We start from the raw sequence: 13,057 nt of genomic DNA on the forward strand, positions 1-13,057 counted from the left end.
GGACAGAGGATCCCGTGAGAGCAAAAGTCACCCGCGGAAGAGGCTATCAGTTCTCTGAAGATGTCTTGAAAGTGTCCAGCCAAATCCTGCTATTTCCCTGGGATCATCTTATGCAGCAGATGTGGGGGTCCAATCCCATTCATATGGGGATCTGTACAAGAAAAATCTTCTTGGTCCAGGCCTCTAACGGAAGGCCCACAGATAGAAGGCAAATGACTTTTCAGATTCTGTAAGCACTTTCGAAAGGCCAGAAGTATATTACAGGTGGTTTATATTCTAAAAGGAACAAAAAGAGGGAAACCATGGTGTGGTGTGCCATATGTTCTTCCACTTAAATCACAAACATCCCTTTGATATTTCACAAATGTGATACTTTCGTTATTTTCACTATGTTTCATCCAGTTTGGTTCTCAGAACCACCCCCAGGAATTACTCTTCCTTCTTCACTGGGAGGAAGATGAGGGTCTTCCAGCAAGTTAGTGACTACATCAAAATTAGATTATAGCTGCTTCTTTCTTGCTGGTTCATCACATCTTAACTGCCAGTCCAGTGAAAGGATGTGGTTAATATAAAATAGGTGGTGGCTCATTGAAAACATTAAATGTGGATTCTTTAATTAGCACTTCCTCAATCACTTTAGAAACCCCAAAGCTCTTAGTGAACTCAACAAGTAGAAGGTGTTCAGGTTGGGAAAAACAGATCTCTTAATTAACTGTCACCATCAAAAGGTTGGTCTTTCTCAAGGTCAACATGAAGACCAGCTCCTGTTTCAAATTGCAGGACATTAAAATGAGAATATTTGGGGTAAATGTGAGAATATGTAGAAAGGAACTTGGCTAGGTCCTACCCAGGAACAGAGTAATAGCCTGAAGGGCTTCTTTATGTTAACTGAAGAAATGTATGGAGCTAGCCCGAGAAAGGAAACCGCTGCTCACTTCTTACAAAGCCTTTGCCCGCGTCCCCACGCCCCGTCCCAGAGAGGAGAAACCTGCTGGCTCACCCACCGGGGTTCGGGATGGAGCTCAGTAGGCAGCAGCCTGGCTTTCCCAGGAGCCTTCTCTACAAAGCAGGGAGTCTGAATGATTTTGGACCTGGTTTGTGCACCTGGTCCGTGCTTTCCTTCTGTTTCTGGGTATTTCTGCACAGTTTGCGGCAGAAGGTTAGGCAGCCATCTAGACACTGAGGGAATGCTCATACTCCCTTAACAATGGTACTTCTGACCTCATAATATAAATAATGGCCCATGATCGCTGCAAATTTAAGACTCAGGCTGTTTTATATGCAGATCTTATATCTACTCCTGTTTGTGCAAAACCAGAGTTTGGAGCGAGGCAGACCTGAGTCTAAATCCAGAGTTTTGCCCCCATGAGCCGACTAATAAAATACATAACCTCGCCGAGCTTCATTTTCCTCAACTGTAAAATGGAGCTAGAGGCCTCCTTTGATGGTTGTTATGAACATTTGGTGGACTATGGGAAGCCCACAGCACTGTATCCAGCTCATTGTGGGGGCTCAATTGATATGGTTTCCTTCCCTTTGCTCAATATACAATAGAAGGAATGGAGCCCTTTTATACTTTGGAAACCACCTAGTTTTATCTTGTATTCCTCATTTGATAGATCACGTTTCTAAGCTGTAGGTTTTGTAATGCCTAGTAATAAGATATGCTTTTAATTGGAAGTGTGTTTTGACTATCGATTCCATTTTTTATGAGTGTCAGTAAATTATAGTGTTTAATACCGCACAAGCCCTAGAATGAGACTACCTGGGTTCAGATCCAAGCTCACCACTTACTAACTTGGACATGATCCTGTGGCCATCACTCATCCCCTTTGTGCCTCAGTTTCCTCGTCTCTAACGCAAGAATAATCACGAGCCTCACTAGGATTGTGGACATAAAATGAGATAATGCTTTAAAAAGTGCTTAGAATGGAGCTTGGCTACATCGTAAGCACTCGCGAAAGGCCAGGGGCAATACAGATTAAAACTGGAATGATTTTCTGATTTCAAAAAGGCATTAAATTAGAGATTTCATCAGAAATTGAGACTCAGTCTAAAATTTGACAGTGAGAAATGATGACGACATAAAGTTTCACAGGATCTTCTCCTTAATGTAATGTGACAAAGTACTAAAGTTCGAAAATATTGTAAGTAAAAATTCTACATGGAAGAATGTTTTAGTCCCATTTCCACAGTCCCTTAAAAATTAAAATCTTATCTAGAGGCCCAGTTGAATGAGTTGTACAGGAAGTTTTATTTTTTCCAGAACCAGTCTAAAGATATTAACCTCACATGTTCACTTGAGAGAATAAGTTAAAGAAAGCCCTGGCAGGAGGATACAGTTCCCTTTTATAAATAAGCATAGCTTTTATATTCTTAAGGCCTGAGAAGGAGACGCTGAAGGGAAAGAGAAAGAGGGGTCAAAAATCTGAAATGGAAAACAATGTCGAATATGTGGGACATTTTTATTCATAACATTTCCCCAGCACTTGCCCTCTTCTCTTCGATGTTAGATATAGAGATGTAAAGAATATCGGAATGTACACATTCCCCATGGGCGCACTTGAACTCAAAGTCTGACCCTTTGTACTTCCCCCTTTTACAATTAAAATAGCTCAGCAACTTAGCGTTATATTTAACAACCATCAAAGGCCTCTTGTAGAACATGGCAGTGAGCAGGGAACATTAGGTTAGCTACTCAGTTTGCTGAGTTCCATATTCGCCTAGACTGTGGAAGGAACAACATCTGGCACGTTGGCCACCATTAGTTTTTAAGTATGGTGCTTTCCATTTACTCTTCTTCAGTTTTTAACTGACCTCTACCCTTTCCTTTGTGGCAAGTTAGTATCTCCTATTACATGCTCAGAGCTGACCGAAAAGCCATTAAAGAGTGAGATCTTTTGTTTCCTACTGAGGGCGTATCTGGGCATCCCCCTCAAGTGAGAGACAGAACACACCTTGCTGGTGTTCCTGATGCCAACATCTGCCGGCATTGACATGTTTTTTTCAGGTGGCTGGAAAGAGTAGCAACAAGAGAAGTTTACTATGAAGAAGTAAACTTTCTTTCATGTTGATTCAAAGTGCGAAATATGGGACTATTTACTAAGAAGACAGGGCTTTGTTCAATGACATTAACAGATGGTGCCCCTTGGGAAAATAAAAGTGTGTAAAGAGGCAAAAGAATGGTCCCACTCCCACCAGATGCGGACACTGTTTCTGGTTTCCTATCAACGTACTTGTAAGGACTCTGAGGCTGGCATAGTTCAGCAAACCATGGCCCCCTCACCACCTGTTTCTATAAATAAAGTTTTATTGGAACACAGCCGTACCCATTCGCCTATATGTCTGTGACCGCTTCTGTGCTAGTTGAGTAGTTGCAACCGAGCCGATCTGGCCCCAAAGCCTGCAATATTTACTACCCGGCCCTTTACGGAAAGTTACCACCTACTGGTCTGAGACAGTTCATATTCAGTGTTGCCTCCAAAAAGCTCCTTGAGGGCAAGGTTAATTTACTGGCTCACCCCTCCCGCACTGTGAGAAGTGTCATGGCTGTGTCTTTGTTGAGCGTTCCGAGGCAGGACTTGATTTGATGTGACATATTTTCCCCCCTTTTCCAGGTGAAATGTGAGGCCAGGTCAGCCTTGTCCAAGCCGAAGAATAACCATAATAACTGTAAAAAAGTCTCCAATGAAGAGAAACCAAAGGTTGCCATCGGTGAAGAGTGCAGGGCAGATGAGCAGGCTTTCTTGGTGGCACTTTATAAATACATGAAAGAGAGGAAGACGCCGATAGAACGAATACCCTATTTAGGTTTTAAACAGAGTAAGTATGCTTGTTTTCATTTCTGAAAGATCAAAACTGCTCCTATTCTTTAAATTGGGAAAAAATTTTGACTCAGGGTTATGTTGCAGTCCTAATCTGGGGATGATGCTCTCTCTGTTTATACTAAATCTACAAATCATCCAGCCCAGGAATTTTTCTCCCTGCCCCTCTCCGCTACGCTGTTCCCTTCTGGGGCAGTTGCCGTGAGATATTTATAGGCTTGAATCCACTGATTATGACTGGAAATAGACATGTTGAAAGTTTCTCATTTTCTGTTTTGTCAATCTTGAGTGTCTGTAACGCCTTTCTTCTGAGATAATAATATGACGTCGCTTTATCAGGCCCAGATGTTGCCTGCAAAAAGGCAGCTTTAAAGAGGAGGACATTGAAAGGTGGACAAAACAACCAGAAAGAGAAAACGTATTTCCTAAGCCCCAAATTTGTTAAGAGATAACAAAAACCTGACTTCAGAGGAAACACGAAATACCCAGATTTGAACCGAAAGCCCAATTTTGGATTACATTTAAGCATCATAATACATTTTTAAGTAGAAAAGGAAACTCGCAGCTGAGCAGAATTCCATAGAAAAAAGAGAAGAAACCCAGATCCGGTCCTGATTTCACAACCGAATATATGTATTTTGCCTCTGTCTGGATTTTGTAGCACACAAAGCAATGAGCCCCTGGCTTGAAATAGTATTTTCTCCAAACGTATCTTCCTAGATTAAAACCATGTGTCATTTTGATGAAGAATGTCAAACCTGTATGTTTTACATAACAATTTACATACCTAATAGCAATTGGCACTGATTGCAAGAGAACACTCGCAGCCATTATAAACTTATGTAACTACGAATGATTACAATGTTTGTCTGAAAACTGGTTGCTTGAAATAGAAGTAAAATTAATGTACTATGAACAGCTTTGTTGCATTATGCATTGGTTCAGATTAAATCAGGGCCGAGGCAGGGCTCTTGATAGCTTTGAAATAGTGCAAGGTTCAATGAGGCTTTTCCAATGTGTTGTGTCAAAGAGCCTTTTTTTTTTTTTTAATTTTAATTTTATTCTTCATTTCCCTTACCAAGGAATTACTCGAAATTCAATTTTCCTCCTCTGGTAAAAGAGTCAAATCCATAGCAGTCCCATTCCATGGTGTTTGGGACAAATGAACAGATTTGCCAGCAGTTTGGCATAGTTGTTTAACAGAATAGACGTATGCAAGCCCTGCAAAGAGAAATCTGTTCTAGAAGAGTATATACTCGAAACATCACTTAGGGGACTAAGTGGACTCAGGACTCAATTCTGTGAATGAGTTCTTCCTTCGCTTTGATCTGTTATGTCACCAAGACTTCGAGGGTAAAATATGTGTCTTCCTACTCATTGCAAGGCACCACATGTTAGTGAAATACAGTATGAGTTCTTAATATAGTGCCGCCATCAGACATTCTACTAAAAGGTAATCATGTATTACAGTGGCTGGTATTTATTGATTATGATAAGTTCTTATCTGAAGGAAGCATGATGTAGTACTCTTTAATCAATGGCTTCTTTCTAAGGGTTGAACAAGACCAACCCTAATTTTGAAATCTCACTCTTTTCCCCAAGGACGCTGTAACTTAGCTTCCCTGGGTCTGCTGATGGCAACAGGATTAAAACTGTGTTGTCCTTTATCCCCAAAGTAGAACCATTTCCGTATTTGTGACTGTTTCTTAAGAAATATTTTAAGTGGTAATAATATATCCTGTTGTTGAATGCTCTTTGGCAAATTGTTTCCTAAGAACTTAGCTCTCTGGGGTACTAGTGTTTTGGTTTTTGGTTGGTTTTTTTTTTTTTTTTTTTTCTCTTTCTCATTGAAAACAAAACAAAATGTTTTAATTGACATTTCTTGGAAGTATGTTAATGCAATGCTTATCTAAATACTTATTGTCCCTCTAACAGTTAACCTTTGGACTATGTTTCAAGCTGCTCAAAAACTGGGAGGATATGAAACAGTAAGTGTTTAAGCAACTTAAATGAAATAATTTTGCAATCTAACTCCCCCACCCCTTCTCTGACCAAAATGGAGAAAATACAAAAGCTAACCGTCCCTGACTGCCTTCTCAAATGGCTCCACACTTTTGGGGGTTTATTGGGCCGCTTTTGGAAATGATCCCAATTAGTTCCAGGTTTGGCAAAATTGTAAACTTGTCGTAAAAACTACAAGTGGAAAACATATGTAACTCTCCCCTGTCAGGGAAATTAGTTGGGTCTGTAATTTTTTCCCATGTTGAGAAAGGGCTATTATTGTACAACAAGCCAAGATTGCATAAAAGAAATTTCCCTTGGCAACATACCTGACATCTGTTCATGTCTAATATGGGAAATGTATTAAAGGCTTTCAAAAGTAATCAGTATTGGCCATTAAGGAATAGAATGCAGCAGAATCTTCTCTTATTCTAGGGCAAAGAAGCTTTATTAGACAAGGGTCAGTGCTGCATAAACAGGAAGTTATCAAACTTATTCAGAACAGGCTCTGACACTCTTTATCAGCTAATTCTAACTGACAGGAACGGGTTATTTTTAGCCCACAGGAAAATTTGATGGCCACGGATTTTACAGCATGTATTTTGAACCAATAAAACGTTAGAGCAACAAACTAAGATTAAAATCTTGAAAGAAGAAGAAAGAGCTGTATTAATATAGCACACAGATGAAATCTGTAATAAAATCAATTGACATAGGAAGATGTCGTCATTGGAAATATTTTCTCCTCCACACAATGATCAGATTAAGTTGTGCAGTTTCTTCGCAATTGAATTTTTTTTTCTTTCCTTATGAAGTAACCTGGGATATCTCTGTAACATAGTAAAATGACAGTAAGAGACACAGAGTCAAGAAAATGAAATTCATTTTTAGCCCCACCATAATAACCAGGGTTTCTTGCCAGATATAGCATATTGTTCCACAAACTAATATAATGGTTTGATGTCAGGGTTTTGGAATGGGAAAAGATGGCAAGCATGATGTGATTCGGATAATCTGGTATTTACTGTAGAGATACCTGCCATGAATTCTGACTCAGATTCTAAGATGGGAGTAAATGTGTGTGTAAGATGTTTAAGACCTGGGATATATGTACCTGTTTATAAAGCAATATAATGCTCATATGAAGTATTATAAAATATGTGTTTCATAGACATGAATTTACTTAAACATTTGTTTTACCAAGCACCCTCTGTAAATATAAATAATATAATTTTTCACTTGGTTGGATCTGTTGATAGGACAAAGAGATTGACTCCTTGCCATGGTGGCTCATAGTTTTGCAAAATCTTAAGCTAATAATAGCTTTTGTCCATGTGAAAAAGATAGCTTATTCAGAGCTAGCCTCGTGGATTTAGGAGTCAGCCCCATAGCCTAGATTTTTAAGTCTAACGCTCGATGTTAAGAACAGGAATACACATTTGTATGAACAGCGGATAAGTTACGTGATACTGCACAATATTATGAAATGTCTTTTTAAACCCAGAAATGTATTGTTGTTTACTGATAGAGAGAGTGCCAACAAATTTCACAGAATCCGTTTTTCCTGCTTTTGTATCTTCTCCATCTTCACAAGGATCTGTTTTCCCCATGCAACAGCAAGTGGGTGTAGAATACACAAAAGAAACTTCTGATAAGTTTCAGGGCATTCTTCTTTTGTTGAATGAGCGAAATAACAAATGACTGCACAGTCAGCCAATCAGCGGAACACATAGGCCAGTGGTTCTAGTTGCTTGCCATCCAGGAGAGGCAGTGGTTATGATTAAGAGACAAGGTGGAAAAAGATCCGTTCCCTATTCAGGTATAGTACTGTTTCATTTTAGAAATGAGGGAAGGAAGACTTGTGGCTCTCGTGCCATCTGAGCAGAATTTTGGAGAATCGATGGAATTTAGACATGAATTATCACAGCCTTCCAGGAAGAGAAAGCCAGATGGAGAAATAAAATGTGGAGGTAGAATGATGTTGGACATGGAGAGTTTGAGTAATGTAAAGTTGGGTGACCAGGTGGCTGGGATGAGTGACCTCGAAGGTGAGTCCAGAGAGGATGGAGCCCTGTGAGAAAGGCTTTTAGATGGTAGCCCCTGGACTTAATCCTGTCGGCTGGCTGGGGGCGGGGGAGGGGGAGCAACGCAGAGAAGATTGTTAACAAGCTAAGTGTTATGTTCTGCCCCTCATTCTGCATTCACTCTGTGTGTGTAGGTGGAGTCAAGTAGAGAGATGCTGGGATGGGGGGCGGGGCATCTGGGAGACCCGATCAGCATCTGCTTCCCATCTGGTTGTGTATGAGCTGCAGGTCTTCAGCCAAGCCACAAAGAGGACTGGCAACCTCTGGAATCGCTCCTTCCCTCCTTCTCTCTCTATTTACCCATCGACTCCCTCATTGTTCGTTGGGCCCCTGCCATTCTTCACCCCCAAGTTTTTCATCTCCTCTGAGACAGCAAATCTACTTATCCCTGTGAACTATAAAATCTACATCCGGGGTCAAAAACTAGATGAAGCCGGTTGGTAGGATTTTTCCTTCCCTCCTCCCTTCCTCCCTCTCTTCTCTCCTTCCTTTCCTTTTTATTTTTTTAATGCTTCATACTACCTTGCTGTCCCTGTAGGCACTGCAATTGGCTACTCGCATGCTACGTTGAAGCTTTTGAATCCCCCAAGTACAGAATACATTTTTCCATTGGTATATATTGACCAATAAACGGAATGAAATATTCAGTGAGGATTCAGTTTTGAAGTCAGTCCAGACTAAGATCCCGTCTGAGGACTTAAGTTGTCATCGCTGTGTTATTGAAAGACATTTATCTGTGAGATTATCTGGTAGCAGAAGCAAGTGTAGACTTGTCATTAGAGCTCAGAGGAGATCTTAGAATCTTCTAGATCCGTGGCTCCCAAAGGCCACTCGAGAACTAGGGCTCAGATTTGCAAAGGGGAACTTGAAAGTATAGGGAGCTGTCTAGACCTCCACACTGAGCCGTTAACTGCGGTGGGCCTGGGCCTAAGAACCCGAGAATCCTTTTTGACAAGCGCTCTGGGTGATGTTAATTCAAAGCTAATGGTAACAGTGACTATTCCCACTTGTGGGCTCCTCGCTTCACGATGTGGCCCCATCTCAGTCAAGCATCAAAGATTAGAAAGTTGTCTTCACGCTATTACTAAAGAAGCCCGCCAGAATATTACCATTTCTTTGGCTCCAAAGCAGCACCAAGTTTCCAACGAAGGTTTTTCCATTTGATAAAGTGGTAATCCAGCTAAGTCGGGACCTGATAAGCCCTTTTCATTTTGAATGAGGGAAAGAGTACCGTCCGAACCTTTTCGTGTTTTGCAAATTGGCCTTGGTGCAGAGAAAGATACTTGCCCTGCTCCAGTCCATACCCTCATTTTACAAGTGAGGAAACTGAGGCACAGTGAGGTGAAATGAGTTGCGAGGGGTCGTCGTGGACTTCTTCAGATTCTGACTTGCTGAGATTTTTGCACCCAGCTGTCACAACCTCCATAGAAACATTGAAAGGAAAGAGATGCATAAGTGACCATTCTTTGTGCCTTCCACGCCCAGCGGTGTCTTCTGTATCTACAGTGCTTTCTCCCTATTATGGGTGATTTTTTGGGAAAAGCCTCCAATAGCCTACCTTCGTTAGTAGCATCTTTCAGTAGATTCTTTGTACCTACCCTGAGCCTTACCCGACACACTAACTACTAGCTGAGATTTTATCTGATTCTTGAGAAAAATCTATGAACTTAGGAGGTGGGTCAAGAAGCCTGCGTGATGTAAACATTCAGTAATAGTAAAAAATTGCAAGTTTCAAATTCGTAGATCTATCTCTTCTGCTGTTAACTTGTGATTAGATAAAGACATCTCTCTGGAATTCCTTCTGGTTATAAAAAGAGGCCATCTTAATTGGCTTGTTTTTGTTTGTGGTTATAAACTATTCCAAACCTTCTGGTTTGAATTGCGGATTATGGATTATTTCATCGCAGTCCTTCACAACCCTCAAATTGAATTAAAAAAAAAAAAAAAAGAGGAGCAGAAGTTTTATTTTAAGCCTTTATAAGCATTTGACTAATGGCTGTATTCAGTTCTGTTGGCCTCCATCCTTAGGTTTAGAGATCGCAAATGTACCGAATGGATTTGATTCCCTAAAAAACAATATCCTGGCATTTTGATTGGTTGGCAGTGAGGATCCTTCCTTTACAATCATATATCCAACTTCTCCTCCCAAATGTTTTAGAGCAGAGAGCAGGCTCACCCACAGTTGAGGAGGCAGAGCTGGATAAAACTGTGCTGATGAGCAAAAGAGGTCTTCACTTCAGTGTCTGGTGAAGCAATTAAAGCTTGAAGAGTAGCTTGGGATATTACTAGGATGCAGCGTGTGGAGGGTGGTTTGCTAAAGTGATTTCCATTTGGCTAACCATGTGATGGTAAGCCAGAGGCAATATTTGGAGAGAAGGTAGAGTAGGGAAATGGGTCTTGAGAAAAATCTTATTCTAGAGGCAAAGGACCATGCAAGCGTTGCCTTCTAAGAATGCCAGTTAGCAGGTCCTTCTCTCCCCACGGGTGAGACAGGACCATTATTTCTCATCTGGAGGAAGAAGTCACATGTCTTCTTGCTGGAAGGATTAGGCTCTGACACCAGATTCTGGCTTTGACATCATTTCAAGACATCCTCTGAATCTAACCCTAGTACTCTGGACGGACAAAGCCTCTTGCTTAATTCAGAATTCTCGAGGCCAAAGATGATGTCATGTAGTTTTGAAAGGCTCCAGTTCCTGGAGTACTACCAGGAAAAAAAAGTCATCTTCCTTGAATTCAGTCCGCCCTCAAGGTGTCCCGAGAAAGAGGCTGTTTCTCGGGGCAGCCTGGGCATGCAGGCAAATGTTCCTTTTGACTCCACATCTGCTACATTCTTAAGCCATACACACTCGAGTCCTGCAAGATTTCTGATTGCTGTTTCCTAACCAGGCCACAAAAATTCCAACATTATTTCATCCCTGCAACCGCGAAGGTAAAGAAACCCAGCTCCAAGGCCATGTCTTGGGTTAAAATCGTTTCCCAGTTGTTGTTGTTTTTTTAAACAACAGGATATTTTCATCAAGTAAGCTATAGATGGGACAGATTCCTTTCCTACCCCCTGGACCCGTTTTCTTGGCAGAGGTGTGAAGGGTTAGTTTCAGGCCACCTTGGGTTCCAAAGAGCGGTTTGAAAACCACTATGTTTAGAAGCAATGAACATACATAAACATAATAGGTGTACAGTGCTCTTCAGTCTCTTGGGTCTTACCCACACCAGGGAAAGAACTGTCAAGTGTCTTCAGAGTGAGGTGAAGTCTCCACACACCTAGATTGGTTTGCTGTATGTGGGTGTGGTCTGCTTGGTTTTTCATCTTGCTTTATGGTTAATGGTATGGGGTTATGCTTCCTGCTAAATTATGAACCCTTGAAAGTAGTAACTTCTCTTTCTTTTCATGATATCTCCCCACCCTCAGCCCTCCATCTTCCACCTTCCCCCTCCACACCTCTGTGACTGGCCCAGGGCCCTCCAGTGGCAGCCAGTAGACGCTGGGCTGATGTCAGGAATCCCTATCATTTAAGCGCGGCTTTTGCAGGAGATGACAGGGGAAGCACAATCCAAGAGAAAACATTGCTTGAATGAATTTGGCCGTTCTCTTTAGGAAACAAAGAGCCAGAAGTTCTTTGTATCCTTAAAAACCTAAAATAATAGAACGTCAGGTAGAAACGTGACCATGACCGGGAGGCTCCAGTTTAACCAAAGAGCTAGTCAGACTCACCGCATGGCTAGATCAGACTTTCCAGCTGCGTGGAACGGGGGGCTAGAGACTACGAGGCAGGCATTGGTTTTGCCCCAGTGGGGTTTTAGAGATAACACACATTCCGGACTACAGAATAAAAACCCGGAGCAGATACATACTTCGGCATGAGGAAAGCACACTAGTGCAGGAGGCCCATCTGTACAGGTGGGAGCACGATGCCCAGTAGCTGAGCCAGGAGGAGTTCTTGCATCTTCCCTTTCTCCTTAGAGGGTGCCGGGACCCACAGTGGGTTGGACAATGGGAGGAGTTAGACATTTCTCGCTTTAAAGCCCATGGACGGGGGCGCCTGGGTGGCTCAGATGGTTAAGCATCTGCCTTCGGCTCAGGTCATGATCTCAGGGTCCTGGGATCGAGTCCCGCATCGGGCTCAGGGAGCCTGCTTCTCCCTCTGCCTTTCTCTCTCGCTCTGTCTCTCAGCATTTGAATGAAGAGCACATCTGGACACAAAAAAATGGAGATGTGTACCCAGGAGAACTGTGTACTTAAAAGCATAAAAGCAGTTAGCAGTTGGAAAGAGCACATTTTATGACTTTCCTGTGGAAAGAAAATATCTCAAAATGGCCTGATTCATCTAGGCCGGCAGGTGGAAGCTCAGTAAACAGGGACCACTTCCCGGAAGGCCCAGCCCTTGTCTTTGCTCCAGATGAACTCTTACTGGTGAAAACTGTATTTAAACACCAGAACTTGCTAGCAGGGGCTAACGCAGACTGCTAGCCAACTGCATGTGGCTTACTAATGCCAAGTGGCACTTGAGGCTGGTCCCCTGCTTGCCACACAGTTTCAGTCCTAGTGTGAGGAAGATTGTTTTCCTCCTTTTGACAATTCATTATTTATTCTTTTTTTAAAGCATTTTTTTAAAGATTTTATTTATTCATTTGAGACACAGAGATACAGAGAGAAAGAGAGAGCATGAGGAGGGGGAAAGGCAGAGGGAGAGGGAGAAGCAGGCTCCCTGCTGAGCCAGGAGCCCAGTGTGGGGCTTGATCCCAGGACCCTGGGATCATGACCTGAGCCAAAGGCAGACGCTTAACCATCTGGGCCACCCAGGCGCCCCTCGTTATTTATTCTTAAAGAAGTTTGTCATTTCTGTGATAGGCAAGTGTTGAACAGGGTACTACCCCCTAGTCTAGATGATAGGTATAGGAGAGGAGGGGTGCATGGTCAGTTTCCACACATTAAATATCCCCTCATCAGTGGTCTCTCATTCATGACATTTTTCACAACCTGTATTATTTTATCTGTGTGGTCCCTTGTTTACGTTTGGTATCCCCCAACACACACACACACACACACACACACACACACACGGATGTGGTCATGTTGGGTGTTGGGTCTGGTTTCCATTGTTGCATCCCAGATGCTAGCATAGCACCCAACCAATGGGAGATGTT

The 13,057-nt window shown here is 42.2% G+C and overlaps 1 protein-coding gene across 3 annotated transcripts in view; it reads left to right on the forward strand.

Annotated features, from left to right (window-relative positions):
- Positions 1-13,057, forward strand: part of ARID5B (AT-rich interaction domain 5B) — a 180,361-nt gene that overhangs the window by 139,108 nt on the left and 28,196 nt on the right. For all 3 annotated transcript variants that reach the window (XM_045877911.3, XM_064594675.1, XM_045877912.3), the window contains 2 exons: positions 3,618-3,822; positions 5,760-5,812. In XM_045877911.3, coding sequence (XP_045733867.2) covers positions 3,618-3,822; positions 5,760-5,812 — 258 coding nt within the window. The remainder of the gene's footprint in view (positions 1-3,617; positions 3,823-5,759; positions 5,813-13,057) is intronic.

The sequence above is a fragment of the Mirounga angustirostris genome, unplaced genomic scaffold (assembly GCF_029215605.1).
Source record: "Mirounga angustirostris isolate CCGP_5_RB_7025 unplaced genomic scaffold, mMirAng1.0.hap1 SCAF_6, whole genome shotgun sequence".
NCBI lineage: Eukaryota > Metazoa > Chordata > Mammalia > Carnivora > Phocidae > Mirounga > Mirounga angustirostris.